General features: G+C 41.1%; 1 protein-coding gene across 3 annotated transcripts; it reads right to left on the reverse strand.

Annotated features, from left to right (window-relative positions):
* Nucleotides 1-919: 919 nt before the first annotated feature.
* Nucleotides 920-25,976, reverse strand: LOC137605055 (activin receptor type-1-like). 3 transcript variants are annotated; one of them, XM_068329403.1, is made up of 13 exons: nucleotides 25,678-25,976; nucleotides 23,855-23,922; nucleotides 13,773-13,846; nucleotides 11,938-12,192; nucleotides 10,986-11,258; nucleotides 10,034-10,300; nucleotides 8,777-8,982; nucleotides 6,198-6,297; nucleotides 4,698-4,844; nucleotides 4,133-4,408; nucleotides 2,899-3,096; nucleotides 2,127-2,257; nucleotides 920-1,984 (listed from the first exon to the last, which is right to left on the reverse strand). In XM_068329403.1, exons 3-13 carry the CDS (start codon nucleotides 13,837-13,839, stop codon nucleotides 1,850-1,852), a joined length of 2,055 nt encoding a protein of 684 aa, XP_068185504.1. In that variant the 5' UTR covers nucleotides 13,840-13,846; nucleotides 23,855-23,922; nucleotides 25,678-25,976; the 3' UTR covers nucleotides 920-1,849. The 3 variants fall into 3 exon arrangements, with proteins under 3 accessions (XP_068185504.1, XP_068185505.1, XP_068185506.1); XM_068329404.1 differs by lacking the exon at nucleotides 23,855-23,922; XM_068329405.1 differs by lacking the exons at nucleotides 920-1,984; nucleotides 2,127-2,257 and adding an exon at nucleotides 2,329-2,344 and having other exon boundaries at nucleotides 2,868-3,096.
* Between the last annotated feature and the right edge of the window lie 433 nt (nucleotides 25,977-26,409).

Raw genomic sequence — 26,409 nt, forward strand, 5'->3', positions numbered from 1 at the left:
ACCAAAGTTCTGTCTCGTAAATCTGGCTAGTCCTCATGTTCTCTACAAATAATTAGACATTTACCTCCTAAACAGAAATCAACACCTGCAAATGATTTTTTTTCTTCTTTGCCATGACTATCATGGATATCAGGCCACATAATCAACAGGCTGTGCTCAGTGTAATGCAGGACGGATCAAATGACACTGAATATGGGGACAGTCAATAAAGAAAGTCTAACAGCTGTTGATATGTGCGAGCACGGCATCTCTGCACTGTCAGACATCATCTGGCCCATGACTACTCTAGCATATTAATCAGTTTGGGAACCATCAGCAGCCCAGTTTCTGATGGACATCTGCCAAGACATCTGCTACAGTTTCAGTTTACAGCTGGTACTGACAAAACTAGAGGCAGCCACTGGAATATGAAATAGGCCTTTTAACTGGAAGGCCAGTATATGTAATAGTCCACTTCATGGTGAGCATAGCTGTCTTTTGGACCTTAAAATGGTCATAAGTAAGTTTGAATTGTAAACAGTGCTAAATCCTGGGGATTTCTAATCATGGGGTTAACCAGTAGGATTCAGAGTTTAAAAGACAAAACCTTGTCAACAAATTGTGTCAATCTATTCATGATTTGCCGAGTTATTTCATAAATGGGTGAATACTGACTTGCTGAATGAAAGTGTCAGGTGGTCACCTGACTCCTTTGATTGAATGTCTGGCGCAATCCATTTTAACCTTTTCCCAGACCTGTTCCCAAAAATGTCAGCAAGCTGGTGGAGAGGAAATCTTAGTGGAAGTCTTGGCAATGGCATCAATGGTATTCATTATCTGGGATGAATGAGTTTGCAAACTTTCATCTTAATCATGGAGTAGAATCTTAATTTTAGTGCGCGTCAAAGCAGTGGACCGACAAATAAGACAGAAAACCGGAAGCATTTGTTCTATTTAATTAATATAAATCACTAATTGATATAAAATGTTAGAGAAATTAAAAAAACAACAACTGAAGTTTGACTTCATTCACTTGACAATGCACGCATTAAGACATTATGCAGGCTTTACAGGCTTACTCACAGGCTTCTGGAGGAATTAAGTTCAGCATCATCTAACAGATATTGTATTCTTTTAGCATTTGTCTTTGTAAAGCTGAAGAAATGCACAGTTCACAAACATAATCAGATGTAAAATCCATGGTGATATATAAAATAACTTGCTACAAAGTACCTTTAGGTGGGTGACATGTCAGGAATACAACAATGCCACAGTCGTAGCCGTATCACTAAATGTTACAGGACTGTAGGATCTGATAAAACTTTTTCTGATAGCTTTGTAAACAGAGGTGCAAAGTAAAACATAACACTTTTGTGATCGCCGTTTATGAAGTTACAGTACGCTGATTACACTGGCAAATTGACTTATTTTCCCACAGGAATCCACCATAATGCAAATGAACAATGCAGTACAATAAGAGAGACAAAGTGAAATTGCTATGCTTGGCTATTTTTCAAACTAGAAAAATGTGTCAAACTGAATTTGAAGATTTAACAAAAGGAAGCCTATTAAAATGCCCAAGTAACAGTGTCTTCCTTGATGAACATTGCAGTCCAGCTCCTATACCGTAAGTCGAATACATACTTTCCTATTTCCAAGACTATTAGCAGTCTCAAACATGCCCAGTAAGCCATCTTTGGATGCCAAAACGTGTCCCGCCGAGTGTTCTAAAATAAATATAGGTCTGTGCCACTATAAGGGCACTGAACCCATCAAGTTTTTTGTCTTTTGAATTTTTTCTGTGGATGGTTCATCCTCTGGATGTCTTTAAAGGCCTTTAGTGTGTCTGCCTCTTTCCCCTGATGCAAGCTCAAATGTCCGTTTTGATTTTGTCCAGAGAGCTGTCGATCTTTGTGAGTGTCTTTTTGATGCGTAACGCTGTTAATCTGGCTGATGGGTTCTGGTACCAGCACTCCTTCATGAGTTTAGCCATGGAGGTTAAGGTCTGAAAAATAATTGTGAAAAGTGAATCAATCAGTGTGTCCCTTGTCTACATCATAATATTTTTGCAGTGCTTATATTTTTGACTATGAAAAAGCAGGAAGACCTGAATCATTTGGTACTGACTGACTGTTTCAAATACTCACTGGGTCTGAAAACCATCTGTTTGGGATGATGGGCCTCTGTTGATCCACGCACACAACTTTTTTCATATCCTCAAAACTGGGATCGCTTGGGACCACGTCGTGAAAAGGTGGCTTGTAGTCTTCTACAATACCTATTGTTGAGGCAAGAACAGCATCCTCCTTTCATATCTCATAAAATCAAGTGTAAACAACAGCTAGATCAACAAAATGTCCAGCATCTGAAATACATCAAGATGTATAAAAAATATTAATGTGATGGCACGGCTGTTTTGGTCATGAGTCGTTTTGGCCTCTTAAGTTGCGACCTTCCATTCTCGGCTGAAATAAAGGCCTGCCCTGATTGAATTCTGGAGTGCAGCCGTGAGACAAAATATAGATGTGGTTACTTTAGAGTAGATGAATATTTTAACTGATGCTGAAAGCCAAATTCCTACCATAATGCAATAAATCAATTTGACAGTGAATGGAGGATGAAAGTTTTATAACACCTAAGTTGCCTCTGGCTTCTTACATCAAGGGCAAATCTTTCTATCAATAACATAAAAGCTTTTACTTTGTCCGGTGCTTTAGCTCCGACAAAACTGTGTAACCACATCAACCATAGAAGTCAAACTGCTGCCCTGTTTTTTCTTTTGAATCTCTTTCTTGATTGCACAGGTTGTCACTTCTCGACGTGTGTATATACATATAAAATAATGAGGAAAATTGGTGTTATAAACAAGCAGGTCTACAGGAATCCACCAGCAATATGGCACATATTGAATGTACCAACCGTTGCTGACTGTCCTCCTGGCGATCTCCCATAGGACGAGGCCCAGAGCCCAGATGTCCACCCTCTTGTAGGACTCAAAGCAGTCCATCTGGATGGAATCATCGAGCACTTCAGGGGCCATGTAACGCTTAGTGCCCACTTTAGGGTTGTTCCCCACATCCAGTTCATTGGTGTCTTGAAAATGCATGACAGCCAGACCTATAATGAATGAATGAATGAAAGAAACAATAAATGAACAAACTACTATTCAAAACACGTCAATTACCTCATTAAAAATACTTTAAAAATGTAACTACAACCATGTTTTCTACCCTGAGCCAAGAATATAAAAGTATTATTTCTATTAAGTAAGTTAATTGCTATTTGAATGTTCTGTCCAGTTTAAAAGCGTTGTGCACATGAGGTGTCAGGTGTCTATGTCACACCTAAGAAAGTTGCATAGCAGTCCAAACTGCTGAACCATCATCATGCTCATAACAACACCTTTCAGACTCTCTGCATTTCCCCTGAAGCTAATGAATGAATGAGCACATAAATCATTCTGCAGCCAGGAGTTCAAACAGTGAAGTAAACCACACGCACAAAGATTCTGTTTTGGTACCCAAGACTAAAGACAGTCTAGCAACTAGTTTTAAGTTCTGTTTCCACACGCAGGATGCACTTAAACTCAATCAGTTGCTTGACAGACAAACAAAATCCAGCATGTTTGTCAGAACAGCAAAAGGCATCATTCAGAGCAGACGTCTTTACGATGAAGCCTGGAAATATGTCAAGCCTTTCACCAGGTTATGGTTTGCATCTTAATTAGTTTTAATTCACGCAGCTGCAAATGGAACACTGGAGCATTAGATAAAGTAGTCCCAGCTCTCCTTAATGTGTTTTTGATTAAGCGCTTTTTGAAGCAGCGGTTCCTCCTAAATTAACAACAAACATGGCTCAGCAGATAGAAGCCAGAAGAGTGTTGCTGCCGCAGCAGCATTGTCCCTGAATCCTAATGTTCTATTAAACTATCCACTGGTTTCAAGGTGGATGATAATCCAACGTCACATTTCAATGTTACCATTCTAGTTGTCTTGTTGATCATGTACCCCAAAATTCTGCTGGATATATTTGGTGTTTGGAAAACTCCTGGATTCATAAGTAAGATAGAAATGACTGTCTATTGGTTTAAAAGGATGTAAGGAAAAACACATGGACACAAGACATTCTTCATGTGATTCAAATCAATTCTCACCAAGGTCAGCAACGCAACATTGCCCATTCTTTTTCACCAGTATGTTTTTGCTCTTTAGGTCGCGATGGGCAATGGCAGGTTTGCCCTGAGTGCCAAAGATCTGGACGTGGAGGTGGGCTAAGCCGCTAGCGATGGACAGCGCCATGCGCAGGCAGCTGGGTGCATCCAGGGTACTGAGCTGAAGGTAGTCGTACAAGGAGCCCATCTCATGAAAGTGAGTGATCAGCCACAGCTGAGTGCTGGAGTTCCTCGAGGTCATGTCCGAAGCTATGAAGCCTACATTAGGACAAATATATCAACGACACATTTCGTAAACGTTTGATCAACTAATACAATGTAGCATGTCATTAAAGCATGTTTGGGCCCTTTGTGATATGAAAAATTACAACATTTTCAGCTCTAGTGTCTCTTGATATTTCTGTAATAATAAAAGTGAATTTACTCTGGGTTATCTTTGCAGAAGGCCTGAACAAGATGTTTCAAAAAAGTCAACATAATATAAATAAAAAGAATTAACTATATTTTCTGTGTCACGCACTCAAAATAGATGAACTTTGGTACATACCCAGGATGTTCTCGTGTCTCAGCAGCACTGTGTTGTAGATCTCGGTCTCTCTAAACCAGGACTTCTCATCTCTGGAGGAGAAGATTTTGACTGCGACACTCTCTCCCTGCCACTGACCCCTCCACACTTCGCCATAACGACCCTTACCTGCATGACAGAAGATGACAGAAATGTCTCCTTGCTGTTGTGAAGGGTTCAGTGTGCTGTGATTAGTGGTTTTGTTCTTGCACTCATTGTCAAGATGGCAGAGGAGACGAGTCACACAGTGTTTTCTGTGTAAGTTTTACAAGAAAGCCCAGACCCGCAGACTTAATTGGGCCTTTTTACCTACGCCAAGAATGCCCTGTTTTTACCACCATCTACTGGCCTGTTTGTTTGCCTGTTTGTGGAATTACAACAAATGACTTGACAGATATCCATGAAACTTGGTGGGAGGATCAGACATGTGGCAGGAAGAACACGTTGAACCTAGAAATGGATCCTTAAAGATCAAGGAATTTTGTGCTACTTTCATCATTATAAGATGAGGCTGTTTTCACCATTTCCCTCTATCACACACTTTAGGCATTCAGCTGGAAGAACTCATTACATTTTGGAGTGGATCCAGACAAAAAGGTAGATTCAGGATTTTTAAAAAATCATTTTTCTGACTTGGATTAAAGTTTAACTTAATCATAAGGGACTGCTGGGCATCCACCTCATCTTTTTTTAGTAGCCTGGTGCTCGGGTCAGACTCCGACTCAATTCACTTCTCTCCTGTCATCATCTACATTCACACGCAGAGCACAGAAAGGCCTGTAACATTCAACAAAGATAGTCTTGGAAGTATTTGCTTCAGCTGCATCTGTTCTTCACTGCATTATTTGGTTGATGCTGATCCCCGGTGACTTTTGTTTTTGAATCCCATAATAAATATGCCCACTAGTTTGAGTATGCGTGTGTGTGTGATTTTTATCTAGCTACCAAAGAGAGAAAACACATCACATACAGCATATAGTTGCGTCCAAGGCAAGATCAGCCTCAGTTGTCTCTAACATATTGATGTCAGTTTGCTTTTCTATCTCCTTGTGATCAAATCATGCATGACCACTCAGTGATATACTTTGCCTGAGCAGTCCAAAGCCACACATCTTAACAAATTTGACAACTGAAAGCGTTTCATGGCATTGCTGCCTTTATAGTCACCAACCCTTTTGCATACACTGAACACCTTCGGAGCTTACTGATACTTCTTTTAAAATGTCTCATGGTCATCCTTTGTGGTAGGTTGCACACATGAGACATTGTTAAACTGACAACCTGTGCGAATCACAGATTCTACACAACCTTTCCTGCTGGCTCAGAGGCAGACCAACAGCTACATCTTGATACCTTTTTAGCAAGGCTTTACTGTATTTTTGCATTTTCAGTGGGTGTGCCTCACTGAAATGAATGTGGGAGGTGAGTCTTCTGAGACAATGCTATTGTCAACATGAAAACAGCTTTTAACAGGACACTTACCCACACACTCATTTAGTGTGATTTGTCGTGCAACAGTTCTCTGAACAAGGAAAGGCAAGCCTGAGCCACTTCCTGAGGTGCAGGAGTGATCCAGCAGGTCCTAGGAAACAGAAAAACAAAGAGTGAAAGGCTTAAGTATTTATTTTAGGTGAACCAGTTGAATGATAACCTCTCCAAAGGAAAATTGCATTTTGAGCCTTAAAAAAAGATGACATAAGGACCATCTGTGAGTCAGACGGTGACTAATACAAGCAGGCTGCCTTTGATTTGGCACCCACATGTGCTGGAAGGATGTGTGTACCAGGATGTAGTGCATTAGTGGGTGTGTCTATCCTACAGGTGCAGAGTGCCCCCTGCTGAGTAAACAACAGAAGTGTAGTCCTCTCACTGGTGATTGGTGTCGGCGCTAGAGATTTTATCTAATCCAAGGACCAGACTTGAAAACAGGCGCAATGCTGCTAAGCCTTTTATTTTTATCCCAGTTATGAGACATGCAGCATCCTGCAGCCAACACAAGAGGGCAGTGCAGAGCGGTAAAGTTAGTAGACGCCCTGCAAAACAAATGATTAAACTGAGAGGAGAGAATGAGGGTTGAAAACAACAAAGAAGAGTGATGCCTCAGATAAACAGACGCATAATGCAAGAGCTGCCAGAGACACAATTTAAAATCACTACAGAGGAATGCAAGACAGGAGCTACAGTATAAAATGAATGATGAGTTGCTCCGCAGTGAGTTTAAATTCCTCTCTTCGGTGCAGGAGGATTGGTTTAGGAGGATATACAATATTTGGGCTGGGAGATCACACATCAGGATGCAATCAGGCCTCGGCCATATCATTATAATCAGCAGGCTGCAGGGGGACAAACAAGTATATTTCACCAGTGTAATCTTCATATCCATACCGCTGTTCATAATCATCTTTCTCACAGCGCTGCCAAGTACTTTTTAATTACACAGAAACAAACAGTCTGTGGCACCTTGTTTGGGCATTTCATTGCCAAGTGCATTGATGGACTGGAAATAGCTTGAAAGAAAGCCAAAACCAGCTGTTTGTTTGTATATCTGCCACACACACACACACACACACACACACACACACACACACACACACACACACACACACACACACACACACACACACACACACAGAAATGATCATACTTGCAGATGTGCACAAACTAAAGTTTGTGCACATCTGCAAGTTTCATTAATAGATATAAATTGCATCATCAATGTTTTAAGACTTGAGGTTCTATGACAGCCAAACAAGAAAAATTTGGGCTATAAGTGTGCAATACATGCTTATATTACATTATTAGAAATACACTAACACATCCTGATGTTCATTTAAGTGAGGCTATAGGAAGATGAAATGCATGGGAACAACCATGATTTTTGTTAGTTCAGCTAAACTGCTGCTGGAGTAGATTATATAGCTGGTGGGTGAGCCACTGAATGGCACTGGGTTGTATTTCTGACAAAACCCTGACCACAGGACTCCTCCATAACTCTGGATCAGTTTAGCGGGGCCCCCACACATGAAGCGCTGAGCAGAAAACTACAATGTGGCTGAGTGGAGAGAAAAATAAATAACAAAAGACTTTACTCGGGGAGAGTGGAAAAATGACTGAGAAGATCAAAACAACAATTTAATTCCAGCAACAGCACCACCTACCACACACACGTACACACACACACACACACACACACACACACAACCTATTGATGGACACTAACCCTGCACTACATATCCAAAATATCCCTCTTTGTGCCTTTACACTCATGGTGCTTGGTTTTAAACTAAGTGTGTCTGTAGATCATTTCTACACAGGAACTAAACCAAAAGAAGCTCCTGCCACAAACACATTTTGGAGTAATTTTCAACTTTACAACAACAGTGTAAAGACTGGCTTCACATGGAAGGAAAAACAAAAAGGCTCAACACCACCGTACTGCTGCCACCATCAGAGCTTTGGATTTTTAAAAGAAGACAATCCTCGTTTATTTTGCTGTAGTGTCAATCATTAATATCTTATGCCAAGAAGGTATGGAGTCCAAACTGATCCAATAGTGTGTAACTGAACACCATAAGTTCTCAATACACATCATTTTAGGAGGGTGTTCAAGTCTCTGTTGTTGGTGAATGTTAGAACATTTGACCTTCCATCACTCTAAATGACTGACAGGTCTTTAAATACCCCACCTCTCACCAGACAGCAGCTTCATCCTGATTATTTTCTCATTAATTATATCCCATTAATATTTTCTGGTGCTGTAAAACATCTGGGGTACCGTATTTTGAATTTCAATCAGCTCAGAAATGAACAAGGAGATCTTAAATTCATCTGTTAATAGATTATACTTAATGGTTCTATTCCATGAAAACAAATATTTTGCTAAATCTGATCCAATTTATTTAACACTTTGTCTGTTCTTGTTTAACCTTGGTCAGGTACACACTGTTTAGACTAACTCCACAGACACTCCGCACCTTTGAGGTTGTCAACGAGTTACAAACCCGACAAACGTGATGATAAACACAGCTATCAATTGAAATAATAAGCTGCACAGAACTCACAGCTAAAGTGCTCTCCCCGACGTTGGACGCTATGAGACCATCGATTGTTCCGTACTCTGCATCTCGTGACGTAAGTCTCTCCATCTGGTTCTGGTGGATGCGTCTGAACACCAGGATGGCGACAGCAGAGAGGACAATGAGGACCATGATGGGCACCACAATAATGATAACCAGTGTCGTCACACTGTAGCTGGAGATCTTGTCAGCTGTGGGGGGACAGAAATATTTTCCTCAGACCATCATTTCTGAACATTTAGACGCGAAATAAAGATATATTTTAACTTTACTTAGTCTTATAAAATACAAAAATCATGAGTTTGCATGTCTAAGAGAACCATTTCTGGGAGGGGGTGTACACAGCACATTCATTCATGAACACACACCAAGAGGATCTCATCAAGTAAGAAGAGGCCAGCCTGAGGAACTGACCACCACTCACACTTTCCAAACATTCCATAGGAAAACTGCGTAGCTCCGCCTGCAGCACAATGATCCCCATTTATCAACTACTGAAATTATGAACCCTTTTTACCTTTTTACACACTGTTAAAAATCTATATAACTACAAAACACATACATATTGAAGTCATTTTTGTGTTGTGGAACACTGAAATTGGAGGTTTTTAGGAGAAGTACTGTGAAAAAAATCCTATTGATTCTATGGCTTGTTACAACGTGGCAAAATTATCACAAATATATTACCGAATCCCTAAGCATATAAACCTTATAATACTGGTACCATCTATACATATAAACCACTGCTACAGAGAGAAAAGAACGAGTAGAATAGGGAAAAAACAAAAAGGACAAGAGCAGTCCTGTGTGGGCCCACCCCTCCTTCCCTCCCAGGTGGCGTTACCCTCTGGGCTCCTGTCAGCCAGCTCTGACCAGCTGAGAGGAAGGAGGGGGCAAGTAGACCATGACTCAATAATATTCAGATCCTCCTTTTGACTGGCCCACCATCTCCTCCCCCAATTCCTGTTTCATTAGATGGCAGGAGAGTAACTACGTGGAGTTTGTAGCTCAAGTCGACAAAAACAGCTGTGGCAGACAATTTCACAGCCGATCATGTTGCTCCCTCAGCAGAAAATTGAGAGGGAAGAGTGAGTGACAACTAACCCACACAATCGTCCTGACTCTGAATGGATGAAAAAGACTTTGCTGCAGAAATCCAGAGGGAGCTCCTGAGCATCTTTTGCTTGAAGGGTAGAGAAAGGGTCAGACTTCAGTTGCATTCTGGGTAGTATAGTACTGTACCTTTGACAGGCAGCTCCACAGTGCTGTTCATGTTACACAGATGCCCGTGGCAGCACTCCACGATCTGGTCTCTGGAAGGCGGGGTCTTACACGTCAGTGTGCTCTGCTCATAGACCTTAAAGCAGCCTTTCTGGTACAGCAGGGAGCCGGTGCTGACTGTGAGGGAGGAGAAACACTGGTGGCCCATGCAGCGATTCCCTGTCGCACAGGAACTGCCCTCACAGACGCACACATGCTCCTCCTTAACTGCGGGCTTTATTATCTCCTCTACAAAAGATTCAAAGTAAAGATTCAGATAGTAAATAAACAAACCTCCCACAGAAACTAAAACTATTCTTGAATTACAATTCAAATGTTTATAGTATTTCACAATGATATGTTATGAAATGAAAATGTAAACAAAAAGATTTCAGGAAAGGTTTTGATGGATGAGTATGGACATGTGAAAACTGACGTGACCACAGTGATGAGACACCCACCATCACCATGAGTCCATCATCATCACAATTTTTTTGTTTTTATGTTTCTTTTGCTGGTGAAGGCAGCAGGAGTGTATCTAGCACAACACCTCTGCCACCGTGTTTAGGTATGAGGCAGCTGGAAAAAAATCTAAATGAAGGTTGTGTGCTACCGGTGCTGCTCAGTCATATCATCACCCAGACCGCACAGGTAATGTAGCTGGAGCTGCATAGGCTCTTCGTATGATCAATAAGCTTGTTTTTTATGATTACCTGTTTTATTTCAGCTTTTATTTCAGTTATGTTGGAGTTGGGTATGTTCCTCTGGCGTTTCACACCAGATTTTATTTCTAAAGTAGTGGGTTCCACCACCATCAGAGTTATAAGTTGCTTTAACACAGCAGTAGGAAAAAATCCATACCATCACAGCCCTAGGCATGAGCTATATAATGATCAACAAACATAAGAAATGTGTACAGTGTGTAGAAAGTCACCTTTCCCAGGAGCTTGCACAGTGACATTCATGTTACACAGATGGCCCTGGCAGCACTTGACAACACGGACCGATGAGGGTGGCATGGCACATGTGGCTCTGCCCTCCTCATCGTCCCTCAGGCAGCCCTTCTGTTGGATAGCCACCCCATCAATCATCTTCCACGAGGAGAAACACTGCTGGCCTGTGCAGCGATGGTCTCGCTCACACACCCCGCCCTCACACACACAGTCCTGGTTTCTGAGAACTGGTCTGCCAGCAGGCAGTTCTGTAGCTGATGAGAGGAAAGAGAGATATGACGAGACCCATTAGAGCAATTTCTATCTCATTACATTAAATGGCATTTACTCAGTTCAGAAAATGTGCAGGCTACAATGTTTCACTATTGACCAGCGGAAGAGGGAAACTGATTCAGGTAAATGCAAACATTGTGACAGAGAAACATGTTTTACCCGTTTGAATTTTAATTTTAATAAAATTGAAGTTAGGTCAGTATAATATAAAATATTTATATACTTTATATTACCATACATATATACTTTATATTATCATATATATATATATATATATATATATATATATATATATATCATACACACACACACACAATTTCAGAACAATTGAATTACTGATTTAAGTTACAATGGTCTCAATGAAAAGTGCGACTATTGGCAGATTAGCAAGTCCTGAGTCAAATGCACATTTGTAAAATTGCTTTTTAGTCTGGTTAATAAAGCTGTTTTGCAACCAGTTTTGAAAATGTTAGATATCTGTGCTTTCCACCGCTGCAACTCAGTTATCAGGGTCAGTAGTTACAAATAAACTAGAAACTATGGAAAACACTGAGAGAGCACGAAGTAAGGAAATTGATACAAGTGTAGAAATAACACTATTAGATCAGTAAATAGCAGAAAAGTCAAAGTTCTTTTGGTTGCTATGAAGCACACATGTACCTTTCACTGGAGACTGCAAGGAGACGTTCATGTTACACAAGTCCCCGTGGCAGCATTCTATCACCAGCTCAGGAGTTGGTGTGCTTCCGCAGTGTAAGAACCCTTCCTCAGTAACAGCGATACAGCCCCTTTGGAGAACTGATGTCCCATTCAGTTTAGTTAGGGAGGTGAAGCACTGCTGGCCAAAACATCGGGCCCGACTGCTGCAAGATGCTCCATCGCACAAACATTCAAAGTTTGTCACAATGACATCACCTGCAAAAAGATAAGACAAGATAAAATAATACAAGACACGTTTTATTAATCCTGAGGGAAATTCTGTTTCCTGGTTGCTCCAAAGAGTTACAGAAAACTGAGAAGAATAAAGATTAAAATAATAATAACAACACAATGAAATGACAACAGAACACAAAATAAGCAAAAAAATAAATAGAGAATGTCAAGTACTGGTGAGTAAGTGTTGCAAATGTGAATATCAATGGGAGACGATTGTTAACTGTCTTCCTTTCCAAAAGGGGAGGAGTTACATACCGTAGTCTGATGGCTACAGGTAGAAAAGACCTCCTGTGGCGTTCTGTTTTTATTTTTGGTAAACACATTTTCAGTAACACAAACAATTGTTGTACAGTGGTACCTCTACTTACGAATGTCTCTACTTACGAAATTTTCTACTTACGAAATTTCTCAGCAGGAAAATATTGCCTCTACTTACAAAAGAAATTTCAACCTACGTAATGTAAAAACACAGTATCGGCTGATAGTCGAATCTCCCACAGGTTCCTGAATGCAACATTCTCATAGCTGCTCTGCCATTGGCTATTACCTATTATGTGTCTTCCTGGCATCCCATTGGCTAAGAGGGATGCCACTCCACCTCTGTGTGGAGCTAAATCGGTGCTGCTTATGCGGTGTCTTCGGCATTCGGCCCTTGACCCGTAAGGTGTTCTGATAGTTTTGCGCAAATATAATAAATTTTTGAGGACGTATTCGCTATGGACTCCAAGAAAGTGACGGAGAAAAGAGGAAAAGAAAAGACGAAGAAAAGAGGTTTTTTGTCCTTATAAACAAAGGACAAAAAACCTCATAGAAAAGCATAAAAAAGGGATGCGTTTGGTTGATCTCGCCAAAGAATATGGACGTAATGCATCTTCAATCGCCACGTTAATAAAACAAAGGGAAGTTTAAGGAGTGACCTCGTGTGGGTGGTTGGATAAGTTCAAATGGAATTCACTCTGCTGTTCGGCATGGAAAGGCAAGAGCGCATGAACCAAAGAGGGCAAAAAACAATGAGGACAGCAGCTAAAAGGTAAATGACAGTCATTATTCTTCTTTGTTTTTTACTTTATGCACAACTCTCATTTATCGTGTAATAATCTAATTGTAACATGTATTTGTTACATGTTTAGATTCATTTTTATGCTTTATAAAACATTTATGTCAGAATTTTTGGGGGGCTCGGAACGGATTAGGGCATTTGCATGGAAAACGCTTCACTATTTATGTAATTTTCTACTTATATAATCTCTTCCGGAACCAATTAATTTCGTATGTAGAGGTACCACCGTATCTCCAATTTTCTCAAAATTATGCTCGAAAAGTCATCACTTTTCCCTCCTTGGGAAAAGCATGACTGTCCTCACTAAATAACCTTAAAACCTGTAATCTTTATATATCTTATATATTCTAGGAACCTCCAGAGAAAGTGCATCGACTATAATCCTTGTTTTTTTTTAGAACTACATGTAACTAAATCCTGAGTATTTATAAAAAATGAAACATTTTCTCCCTGCAGCCTTACTTTACGTTTGAGATGAGTTTTATGAGAAGACACTAACCTTTCAATTTCAAACAGGAAGAGAGCAGGACGATCAAAATCAAATGAAACATGCCCCCGGCACACATTATAGACCTAGAGGGGGAAAGAACAGAAAAAAAAATAATGAAAATGAGTGAACTATTCCAATGAATACACTGAAATGCTATCTAAAGTTAAAGATTTAAAAGTAATTTGATTTTCATCTATTAGAATGGTTTCGGTTTTGTTTTTTCAAAAATATTGGGACACTAAACGACAGAGAAGGACTGTCACAGAGTATTAAAGAGCAATCTTACTGAAGAAATCTTTTCTTATTTTCACAAAGAGTCAACACCAAGTTTAAAATTATCAAGTAAAGTGGGTCTCATGCCTTCCTGTTGTCCTGGCAACAAGACATTGAGTGGCAAGCAATGGGGAGACTGGTGCTCTTCTATTGGTTGCCTCAGAGTGTGTGTGTTCATGTTGGTGTATGTGTCCGTGCTGGGGTGTGCGTGTGCATGTGTGTGTGTGTGTGTGTGTGTGTGTGTGTGTGTGTGTGTGTGTGTGTGTGTGTGTGTGTGTGTGTGTGTGTGTGTGTGTGTATGTGTGTGCGGACAGGCTGCTTGGCAGTGAGGGTAGAGAAGCAGACAGACGAGAGGAGGAGAGGAGCGCAGCGGGGAGAATGAATGTGGGTGCACAAATGCGATCGTTTAGAGACCTGGAAAAAGTCTAATCCTTCAATATTTAATGCGTCTGTGGATGCATCTGCATACACTGTGCAGTTGTGTTTGTTTGCTGCACCCAGTCCCAGATTTTAATAAACCGCCAGTTTAAAAATCACACTATAATCCAAAGGAACTCAACTACACAATTCTACACAGACAACATGTGTGTTTGTGGAGCCATCCTCGCCTGCAGTGCGCCATGTTTATGCCATGCTGAGCACCAGGGCTGTGTCTGTGAAGCATGAGCGCCTGAGTGCCAATGATAAACACCACCCCACCACCACCAACCCCAAAGGCCTTTGTGTCCATTTCAGACATAAATGATTAAAGATGTAATGTTAGCGTAACCCAACGGCGGCGTCCTTACGGGCTGCTCGCACATAGACCACATGCTGGTTCTTTAATAAGAGCACAAAACAGATGCTGTCAAACAGAGATAATCGGGAGCTCTGTCTGCTGCCTTTGGACTAGGGAGGAAGCAAGGAGGGGTAAGGGGCAAGCAGGAGAGCGTGATGAGGCAATGGCAGTTTAGCTGGGGGGCAACAGGGGGGCAGTGGGTCAGACAAACAGACCAACAGGGCCAGTGTGGGAGAGATGTGCAGCGTGCAACGGCAAGGTGGGTTAAAGTGAGGGAAAGGGGAGAAAGAGGTGTCTGATGTCGACACCCTGGGGGACAGCAGAGAGAAGGCACCATGCTGGTAAGGAGGTATGGCTAGGGTATTGTTAGGGGGGTGTGGGGGCAGGATAAAGAGATAAACCCAGGAGTTGAAGACAATAGTCTACAGCCTTAAACAAAAAGTGATTCTGACTGGTTATCTTGATTCTGGTTCATATGTCACCGTTGCAGAAAGACAGCAGGACACAACATGTAGAGTCACTCCCAGCTGGCAGATCAATAACTCACCTCAATTAACTAAACCACAAGGCCTTGGTTAATGGCTCCAAATAGAGTAGGTCAATGACTACCCGTGTTTCCGTTTATATCTACAACTGAAATACCTTTGCTGTGGATCTGCATTTATCTCACTTCCTCTCCCCTGCACAGACACATAGTCTTAAATAAGTTATCATTCGCCATGAGCAGCAAACCGAGTTGCCTAAGCGTCTATCCTATGTGCAGAGTACACATACAAACGCACCTGTATATGAGCCTTCAAAATGATTAGATAATCCCCTGATTGTGATTACTTCAGCTGCCTGAAAAACCACTAGAAGTGTTCCTATTCATCTGTGGAAAACCATCTGGATGAAAGAGATATACTATATTTCCATAACTATGTCCACATCACCCCGAATATCAGTGTTAATTAAATGAGACAGTGCCAATAAATTGCTCTTCTTCAAGGAGAATTTGTATTATGATACTGTGATTAGACTTGTACTATAAAGGGTGATAAAATGAGCACAAGGAAATTAAATAGCTAATTGCAATTATATGCGTGGCAATTATTCATCAGTTAAAATGTAATGATAATGACGGCCCTGCCTGCATGTGTTTTAAGTTGGCCAATTTATTTTGCAAAAAAGCAAAATGGAATCACTCCACATTTGTCCACAGCATACGAGGCGTAATTAGATGGTAACGAATCACTGAGCAGTTAGCGGCTTAGCTTGATAACACAGCCAGGACTAGTCTTAATATTGGAGACCTCAGAAGAGATCTGGGAAAGAAGAGAGGCAGGGCGAGCATCTGCAGAACCAATTGCTATCTGAACAGACAACTTCATAGCGTCTGTGCGTGTGTGTGTGTGTGTGTATCCGCGTTGCAACCCTTTATCCCTGCATACTGAATTCACTGGCAGAGTTCTGCAGTGTGTTCAAAGCACTGACATCCTGCCAAGAGTGTGCCCCCCCCCCCACTCTTTATCTGCCTAACCACGCCCCCACCTCTCCTTTTATCTTCCTCCTTGTGATGTGGTGTTCTAATAGGAAAACAGTGAAAATTCCACATGATTGTAATAAATGAAGAAATTTTTCAAGTGTTTACCGTAACGGTGTAATGTTTTTCAGTGTGGTATATTGCTGAACACAGGTTGTACAGTCGGGTAAGCTGTGTGTTCTTAAGTTTATTAATTTTTTAATTTAAAAAAAAGTTCTCACTAAAACGTTGAAGTTAAACTGTCAAGGATTCCACTCGTCAATGGTGACATTTGATTGCTTTAACCAGAATATGACATCAAAAGTTGAATGAAATCAGTAACAACAGTATCATTACACACTAATAGTCCTAATATTTACATATGAAATAATTCATGAATAATTTCAAGTTGATTTCCAGACACTTATGTATTACATCTGCAGTTTTGAAAGCAGGATCATCATCTGAAATGAACTACTTGGTCAGATTCATGCTTTTACTTTAGTTTAAATAGTTTTCCCACCACAGGCATTTGGGCCATGGGTATCGATGCATCTGAGATGCGTAAGCACTGACCTTGTACACTGACATATAGAGATCACATTGAGCTCAACACAAGACGGTGAAAGTGTTTACAACCCTGAGCGAAATAGCTGAAATAGTGGCCCAGTGAAAAGTTTGTTAGGGTTGACTCCTGCGGAGTGCTTGCTAGGGGGGCTTGAAAGTGATCCTCCATATCAAGGCTCCAATTATATGATGCCACGTTTCGACGCCACGTTTTCTCCCCAGACTCTTTCCAGTGTTCCCCCTCCAGAGGGCTATCTTGATAACCACTTCTCTAAGAAGTTGAGCAGAGCTTAACGCGATTAGACGGGGATGATTAAACATGCCGCTCACATGCTGAAACAACTGAACCCAGAAAGAGAAGGACGTAGACAGATGCGATGATATTATGTATGTTGACGATCTGGTGCACATTCCCACATTCGACTATCATTTTAGATCGCGTGTCTTCAACGCTGTCCAACATCCTCTAACAAATAGTTGACACAAAACCATTTTTGGTATGGTTTTGTATTCAGGTCGCAATGAAGCAAAGAATGACAAACTCTACTTTGTCTGATGAGTATGGCGTATCACTGAGGTTGCAGAGGGAGGAGGCCCTGCAGGAGCTGCTGAGTCATCAAGCTGGCAAAGGGGGGAGACTGTAGAATCTGTGTCTGAGCTGGCAGACTGGCAGTTAACGTGGCACAAATAGCCCAAGCACTGAGGAAACTGCTGCAAACTGCAGGGCATTGAGGCAAAAAAGATCGGGGGGATGCAGGTCCTGTTGTTTGTGTCCCTGTCCCCGTCTTCAGCTCCAGACCAAGCAGCCAAAGAGCCAGCACGCCATCAGGGACAGGCAGATGGTTCACTCCAAGGTGGATGTGGGTGTAAAACAGACCTGAGGGCGAAAGTCCTCCTCTTTGCAGCAGCCCACATTCATATTCACACTACAGCTCAGCAAATCAGCTTTCGCTGCCTACAGTAAAATACAACACTTGGGATGACTAACACCAAGTTAAAAAAATACACAACCTTAACTCTTTGTAGGTTATGAGGGAGCACACGCTCAAATTTGTTATGAACAAAGTAGAACATACGATTACAATGAATCTGCAGAAAATTACGTACATTAATTAATCGATCAGTGATAAATCGATTAGTGATAAATTTCAATATGATCAGAGAGACAGAGTTACATTCCGAGTCAAGAATCACTTTACGGTATGCAAAACCACTGCATACACAACAAGTTGTACTTTGCATAAATCAGGTGATCACGTCCTTTTATTAAATCTTTTCTCAACAATCCTAATCCATGGTGCCTGAAAACAAACCGGTCTCTTGCTGTTATCTCTATTTAGCTTGAGGCAAATCCATTTAGGACAGTTTTAATGTGCCTTGTCATATAGTGAAAAAGTTGTTACGTGTTTTGCTTTTAAGCTTATTGCACTCCACGCTACATAGCATAACATGGAGCATCTAATAAATCTTCCATTCAAAAGTTATTACTAGGCTGTGCAATACCAATTTTGACTGTGTGATGACTTTTCAATGAAACATAAGGCTGATTTTAAAACGAAAACAAAGTTAAATCATCTCACCATGTTTCCATTGGTGCACTTTGAAATGCCACAAAACATTAAATATATGATTGAAGATTTTGATACAGAAAAAACTTTTATAGATAACTTGACTTTAGGAAATCTCTAGGCAGACAGCATTAAATAGCAGTATGAAAAGGCATGATCTGAAATTGTTAAAATGTTGGTTTATTTCATTTCATGTCGACAACTCAGTGTGGTGCGGTGACCTTGGCTGTGCAACAGTGAAACACAAAGTGACCCCTAGTTGACATCCAGTGTCATGTGTGAAAGACGGATCATTGCACTGGATAGGAAGCTCACTGACCTTTGGAAATATGGCTCACTGGCCAAGTGCCTCATAACATGGGAGATGTGAGGGGGGACTTACGTGGCACCTTGGAGTGCTTGTGCAGTCTGCAGTGACCCATCAGCTGGAGCCAAACTCCATCTCTCACGGACATACAGTATCTAAGCAGCTGCCTCTTCTCACAATGGGATCACATGCAAACGTACTCCGCTAGTGTTCAATTCTGCCTCAAACATGCGTCGTAGTAGACAACAGCATAGCAGCTGAGGCGTGCACACACACAAAAACACACACACACACACACACACACACACACAGTGTATTTAGCTCAGATCAAATAAAATCAGAGACAATAGCAGCCTCTTCTTCCTGCTCAAGTCCCACCCTACCTCTCACCTCGGTACCTTCCTCTCACCTCGGTATGAACAACACCTCCATGAGACTCTAACAGGATCCCATCGAAACATTGACTTTTTAACACTTGATCCACTGAAGTTCCATGACAAAGACCGTATGTTATCACCGGAGCAATAGCACGCCAATGAAGTACTTGTAAGACAAAGAAAACTGAAGACATACAGTATAGAGTCTGACAGAGGTGAACAAACATGCCGTTTGCTCCAGCTTTGTGGTATCATGAAACACATCACCTACGCAAAGGCAAACACACTTTTCAGTGCAGTAAGACCACTATTGGTGCTTTTGTTATTTCTTTTTGGTCTTGTGAGACTCAACCCAGAAGGTTTTACAGCACTTTGAAGACACTGTTACCATGTCTTCTACGTAAAGGTCACCATAGCAATTAGACATTAGTTTTCACACAGCCATCAAAACATCTGACACAGCCAATTCAAACAGCGTCTTTATGGCTCTAAGTGATGTTTGCCAACAGAGGAATGCACAAATACTCTTCCCTCCAAACGACCATCTCACAAAGTTCACTTCTCTGGGGAAATACTAGTCAACAGGACACCTTGATTTGTACCGTGGGACACCCTTTAAACATATTTTCCCCTCTCAAGCAGGAAGTAAATCAGTCGGCCCAAACACCCCAAAGAGATGTGCTCATTGGATATTTGGTTTCAACCAATTCTTGTCTGCCTCTGGCAGAGCTGGGGGAGTCAGGGGGCTAATACGATAACCGAACATTAACCAGAGCACTAACCAGTGTATGGATTACCATTCACTAAACAGATAGAAACACCATAATATGTACACAGCACTAGGCTATGTACTGTCTCTTCCAGGGAAGGCTTTGGGTCACATTTTGTAAACACTGAAGAAATCAACAGTAAAACATAATCTAATGTAATATGTTAGACACACGTCTAAATAGTTAAATAATGTAATATGTCAACTTTTTACCTTCTGAGTTATATGGAAGTTAATTGTTTCCTCCGGTTAGAGGGTAGTGTTCTGAAACCTCGCCTTGTCTCCCAAATTTCTTCTTCTCTGAGTTAGCTGCTAACAACTGAGCTAGCTGCTTTTGAAAAACCCAAGTTATGGGTTACACACACACCGCATGTAGACAAAACATTATGCCTCCACCCCATCCTGCCGGCTCACCTCTTTGATATATATGTCAATCCTGCTCTCTTACATTCACTCTCAGCTCAGTCAAAACAATAACCCCCATCATGCCTTCATAACTTGAACAGAATGCCAAAACGCTTTTAAGGCGCAGCAGTTCCACCTTGAGCAGGCTGAAAGGGGCACGGAATGACAGGTTTGCTCCCCGGCCTTCTACCGGAAAGATCTGAAGAAACGTGCAGTAACATAACGTTTACATTTAGATTTAATGATAAAATTGGATAATTAAGACTTTGAACAAACGGCTTAGCTTTGTAGATGTGGAATTTGTGTTTGTTAATCTAAACTAGGTTTTCAACGGCTGCTCCTATGAGACAACCAATGAAATCATGCCAAGTTGGTCTGTGAGAACTGGTAAAATGAATTTCATCATAATTTTCTGATCAATTAACAAAATAATAATAATAACAGGGATGGTAATCAATAATAATCAATAATCGACAACTGCATTTGCAGATAACGTCTATAACATTGTATTTAAATTATCATTATCGTTATTATGCTGATTTATACAAAATGGTCCAGTCCTAATTATAAATGCTCCATTTGGTACAAGCATGGGGAATTGAATGGATAAATTCAAGCCAGCCTCTATAATGTGATGATGTAAAGACACCACACCAAATAACCCACGACTTGGACCAGGAACGAGAACAGAGAGAAGCAGCAATCGAAACAAAGCCATAACTTTACCCAATAACAGCTGAACACTAAGACAAGAGCACTGAAGCATGTGAAGGCCTCATAAAATGCGTATTGCTGACTGTCTCCGGTGCCGTCTGAGACTGGTGTGCAGAGTGAAAAGCCACTACCACTGTGTGTGTCTATGTCTGATGACGGTATTGTCTCGTCTCCCTTCTCTACATCTCTATTGGACTTCCTTCATATTTGGAGTTAGAACAACAGTCATTTATAATCCTGCACAGGGTCACCAAAAAAATGAGGATCTGGCAGACCAACAGACAGTCTTTGATTTCATTTCTCATTCTTCCCTCTATCATCTTGTGTCATGCTGGGACTGCAGTGCCCGTGAGCCCCAGACAGCTCTTCTCATCGTGATATGTTTGGGCTACATATGGCTGATGATTATTAAAAAGGCTCAAGGATTTTTTGACTAAAAATAACACTGCAGACAGAAGGCCCCTTTCTACAGAGCTGGACACAAGCATGGAGCAGAAACAAATGCAGTTCACATGCTGTGTTCTCCTGCAGCCCGCTACCTCGTCTGATACTCTGATACTCGTCTGATACGTTGTTTTCTGTCAGACTTATAAGTCAGTGTATAAATACACGTGAAGACACACACATGCAAACACAAGCACACACAAGCACACACACACACACACACACACACACACACACACACACACACACACACCTTATTTAACTTGAACGTCGCCTAAATGGAAGAGCAATGAGCCACAGAGTCTTGCTCAGACTTGAAGCAGTCTATCTTGGTCTCATAACTGCAGCTCTCTTGTTAATGACAGACTGAGTAACCTGATTCCAAACACACACACACACACGCGCACACACACACACACACACACACACACACACACACACACACACACACACACACACACACACACACACAAACCCCCAACAATCTCTCAAGTCTCAAGGTTTTTAGAGCCCACACTTTCCCCTCCCTCCACTTGCATAATGTTCCAACCCAAACTACCAACAGCGTCAGCAGACTCCTCCCCAATCAATACTTCTACTAATTCTCACATATTGTGAACATTTCTGTTGCTTAAGACGAGTGCTTCATGTCTGCAAATCTCTGCCAAACTGAGCATTCACTCAAAACTGTCCCTACTACACACAAGCTACATTACAATTTACATGTAAGACATGCATTTAGATTATTTACTCATTGAGACAATATTATTCTTATTCAGTATTCTTATTCTTGAAGTTTTGGGGTTAAATGGTGAAAAAAAAATTATTTAACTATTTATCAAGATTCTTTGAGGCTTTCTTCTTTCTTCCACCAGAATCCTGGTAATTCATCTGCTACTCGAGCATAATTGACAAAACATAGATAAACGCAGATAAAAATAGAAAAGCCCAGATAAAGTCTAACCCTAACCCCTAACCCTAACCCTAACCCTAACCCTAACCCTAACCCAACATTTAAAGGACTCTTTTTACCATGTACCAAGTCTGGGTTTTTATCCAGACAGGAACACAAACAGGAAAAAAACAATTGTTTCCTTTATGAACATTTACTTTCCTTTCTCTTCTCTGAGAGAAAACAAACTGAACATCTTCGGGTTTTAGACTGCTTCACAAATCGGTTTTGGGTTAAATTACTCTTTTTTTCAGTGTTACATTTGACAGGCAAGTGGACAACATAATGAAGTTGCATTAACATGAACACTTTCACACACAACAAGAAGCCCCCCCTGAGAAATGTTTTTTTTTTCTGCTGCAGGGGGACTTTATGACACTGGTACAACACCACAGCCAGCTCTGTGTCTGGGAATGCTGGACAGATAACCTCCAACCAGTTTGAGGTAGATGTTACCCCCGACTAGCTTTTATAATCCTGCTGTACAACAGGACACATGAGGAACGAGGAGCCGCCTATATGCAAGCTGAAGGAATCACATTCAGGTTAGCTCGAGCTGTCTCTGCCGAAGACTCCAAGATCCCTTGGAGTTGAACCATGTCTGAGTCCAGAATGTTTGGCGTCCTTTTTATCTGACCACTGTCAGCCAGACTTCATGACCCAAATCCATCAAGAACACTGAGCACCAAAAAGGATTTCTGACACCAACGGCTGGTCAGCTACAGGGTTCTATTCTCCAGATCATAAAACGGCCACACAAACACAAACGGCCAAGCAGAACAGTTGGGGTTCCTGTGACTATTAATCATCAGAAGGTCTCCACCCCTTAAAGAAACCTGATATTTACAACAACTTTGTATGGTTGGACGGAAATTTATTCAACCCCAAAAGGTTTATTAGGTTTACTGGCAGGTCATGCTGTCTAACAGCAGTTCAGAATAACTGAATCACAGTAGATTGGTTACAGTATTGGTTACAGTATTTTCCGCATTATAAGGCGCACTGGACTATAAGGCACACCTTCAATGACTGGCCTTTTTAAAGCTTTTTTTCATATAGAAGGCTCATTTGATTATAAGTCGCACTGTCAGTTTTTGAGAAAGCTAAAGGGTTTTAGGCGCGCCTTATTGTATGGAAAATACTGTAAATAGATCAGCTTTTAATAGTGATTTTTCTTCTCCCATATTCAATACCAAAATGATTCAGTAAATAGCAACTGCAGTCTCAAAATGATTCCACCTTTTGAATATCAGGCCTCATAAAAACACATATGGGCAAATCAGTTGTTGGTAAAGCATCAGACTTCAAAGACCTCACATCAGTCTAGAGAAGCACACAAGTTTGAGGATGAAGCAAAGAAACAAATCCCATTTGTTAGGCCCTGTGGATCTGCATTTTTTCCTGGAGAAAGAAATGCTGATCCAAGAACACCATACCTATAGTGAAGCGCAGCAGTGGCTGAGTGATGTTCTGGGGCAGCGTTGTTTCCTCTGCTGCTTCACACCTGCAGCATGTAGAGGGTAAGGTGGATTTGGTCAAGAAATCCTAAAAGAAAAATTCTTAACATCCACAAGGAAGCTGGATCATGGGCATCACTGGACATTCCAAATGGACAATGATCCCAAGCCCACCAACAACTTGTTTCAAATCAGGTCATGGAGAATTTAAGAGTGGATGTCTGTGTGGGCTGTCAGTCGCCCAACTTCAACACCACAGAAAACTTGTTGTGGGATTTAAAGAAGGAAGTTTCATCATGCAAACCCATCAACTTTGCAGGACTGGAGGCTTTGGGCCATGAGAAATAGACCCAGATTCCTTAGGAATGCAGCCAAGACCCAGTGTCTGGCTATGCATCATGTTTTCAGGTCAAATCAGCAAAAGGGTCTCTCAAAGTATTGAAGACGCCCATCATGAAGTCATTAAAATCATTTTATATTACAGAGAACTCAGTCATTGTATCTTTTTTAAATCTATTTTTCTTGTGTGGCTTAATTATCACCTATAGCTCATAAACTGTATAGTTACCTACTGTTAAATTGGGTTAATCATTTTGCTTACAAATGTATTTATAAGTCAAAGGAAAATTCACAAACAACAATTCACATATTACACCACAAACTTCTGGTTTGAATTCCTTTTGAGAGGTTAATCCATATTGATTAAACAGTCTCCTTTGCCAGACACTCTTAATCCATATGCTTTCAGATTGTCACGAATATACATGAAAGTGTTGACACCTTGAATGAATCATATATCTAGAAAGGAGATCACAGTTTTGTATAGCTGTGAACAGCCATACAAAAAAATAGAATAAAAACTGGGTGTCTGCAGGCATGTATGTGGGCTACTAGTTGGAGAAGAACCTGATTAGTAGTATGTGGGAATGCACCTTTGTTAAAGCGAGGAAGCGGCGTGATGATGAGATTCTGATGACTTCAGTGTGAGACATCCTCATTCACACATACTTTAATCTGTACAACTATCTCTGCATGTTTTCAGATGGGTTAACACCTTTGTAATGAAGTTAGCACCTTCTCATCAGCAGCTTTCTTCATTTGACCACCCTGCAATCTCATCACAAGACACAAGCCTGATTGATCCCAAACAGGAAAAAGAATGTAATCAACTACTTTAGCATCTCATAGAACTAGATTTGTGGTGTTGGGAGTATTTTGTTCACTGGTAAAAAATTAAAACCACAGCACATTGCAAACCCTTGTGTGTGCTCCCAGTGTTTTGGGCTCTGCTGCTACCCCCCAGGACAGCGATTGTGATGTTAAAGTGCTCAGCATGGGAGGATGAGACACCATCAGCCAGGACCGACCCTCCCAGACTGTTAGCATGACAAAAAGACTCCTAACTAGGTCACAACTAGTTGCAATGTGTCGGGCTTGATTTGATTGTGAAATTAAGATTGCACCTAGGAAAAGTCTTTAGTGGCATTTAGCCTCACTATTTGCCGATACGTGATCGAATCATGCCGGTGTCTAGACTGTGCTACGTCAGTCTGTATTTTTGAACGGGGTTATTTTCCTCTAACAATCTAAATTAAAAACTAAAAAGATCTTTGGCTGCAGTATAAACAGGATAGGGTTTTGGGAAAGAAGAAGCTCGAAGACACGGTGTTTCTTGTGAAAACACGTCACGACACTTCTTCCATAAAACTTCTGCAACGAAATGTTAAATATTTGTATTCCGATCTGGTGCTGAATTTGCAGTCTGGGTAAAATAGAATTAGGTACGCCATGATTCGACTTACCTTTGTCAAAGTGCCTTTACAGGGCTCGGAAACGGGCGCAGGTCGAACTATTCTGCCATCTCCCGAGAATTCACCGACAATACCCGATTTGTTTTCCAAAGTCTGAAAAGCAGAGCCTACATGACTCCAACATTATCGTCCGTCATTCGCTCACTGAAAAAAGTGACAAATTTATAGGCGACACAAGTCAGACAGAAACATTTGATACGCTTCTCCCGTTTCGCACGTCGGCGCTGCTGAGGCTTCCCAACTCGTACACAAATCTGAGAAGGGAAAGAACCGACAGGATCTGAGAAGGAAGTTTCCCCCTCACAACTCAGTGTAATTAACGGGAGTCAAGCAAATTGGTGAGCATTTGCTTGTTCCGGTACGCGCTTTCAAAATAAAACTCAGGAGCTCGCTTTTAGCTTTTCTTCTTCAGGTTTTATTAGCTGTTAGCAAATACGAAGTTGGCTCATTACTGCCACTCACCGGCATAAAGTTAGAATCGCATAGTTTGCAGGTCAACAAGAACTCACTGACCTTCATTCGTATTGACATAAATAATAGGTCACTGTAGTGACATGTATAAGTATCCGGATGTTATATGACAAGTTCGGTTTGAGTGTCCATTGAAATGTTTGTTCCATCTATTTGTTTGCAGGATCAAGCAGAAATTAATTTAAATTTTTGTTTGGATTTAAAAAAAAAAAAAAGCATATTCTTGATATGCTTTTGATGATTATCTGGATC

This window comes from Antennarius striatus, chromosome 12 (genome assembly GCF_040054535.1).
Source record: "Antennarius striatus isolate MH-2024 chromosome 12, ASM4005453v1, whole genome shotgun sequence".
Taxonomy (NCBI): Eukaryota; Metazoa; Chordata; class Actinopteri; order Lophiiformes; family Antennariidae; genus Antennarius; species Antennarius striatus.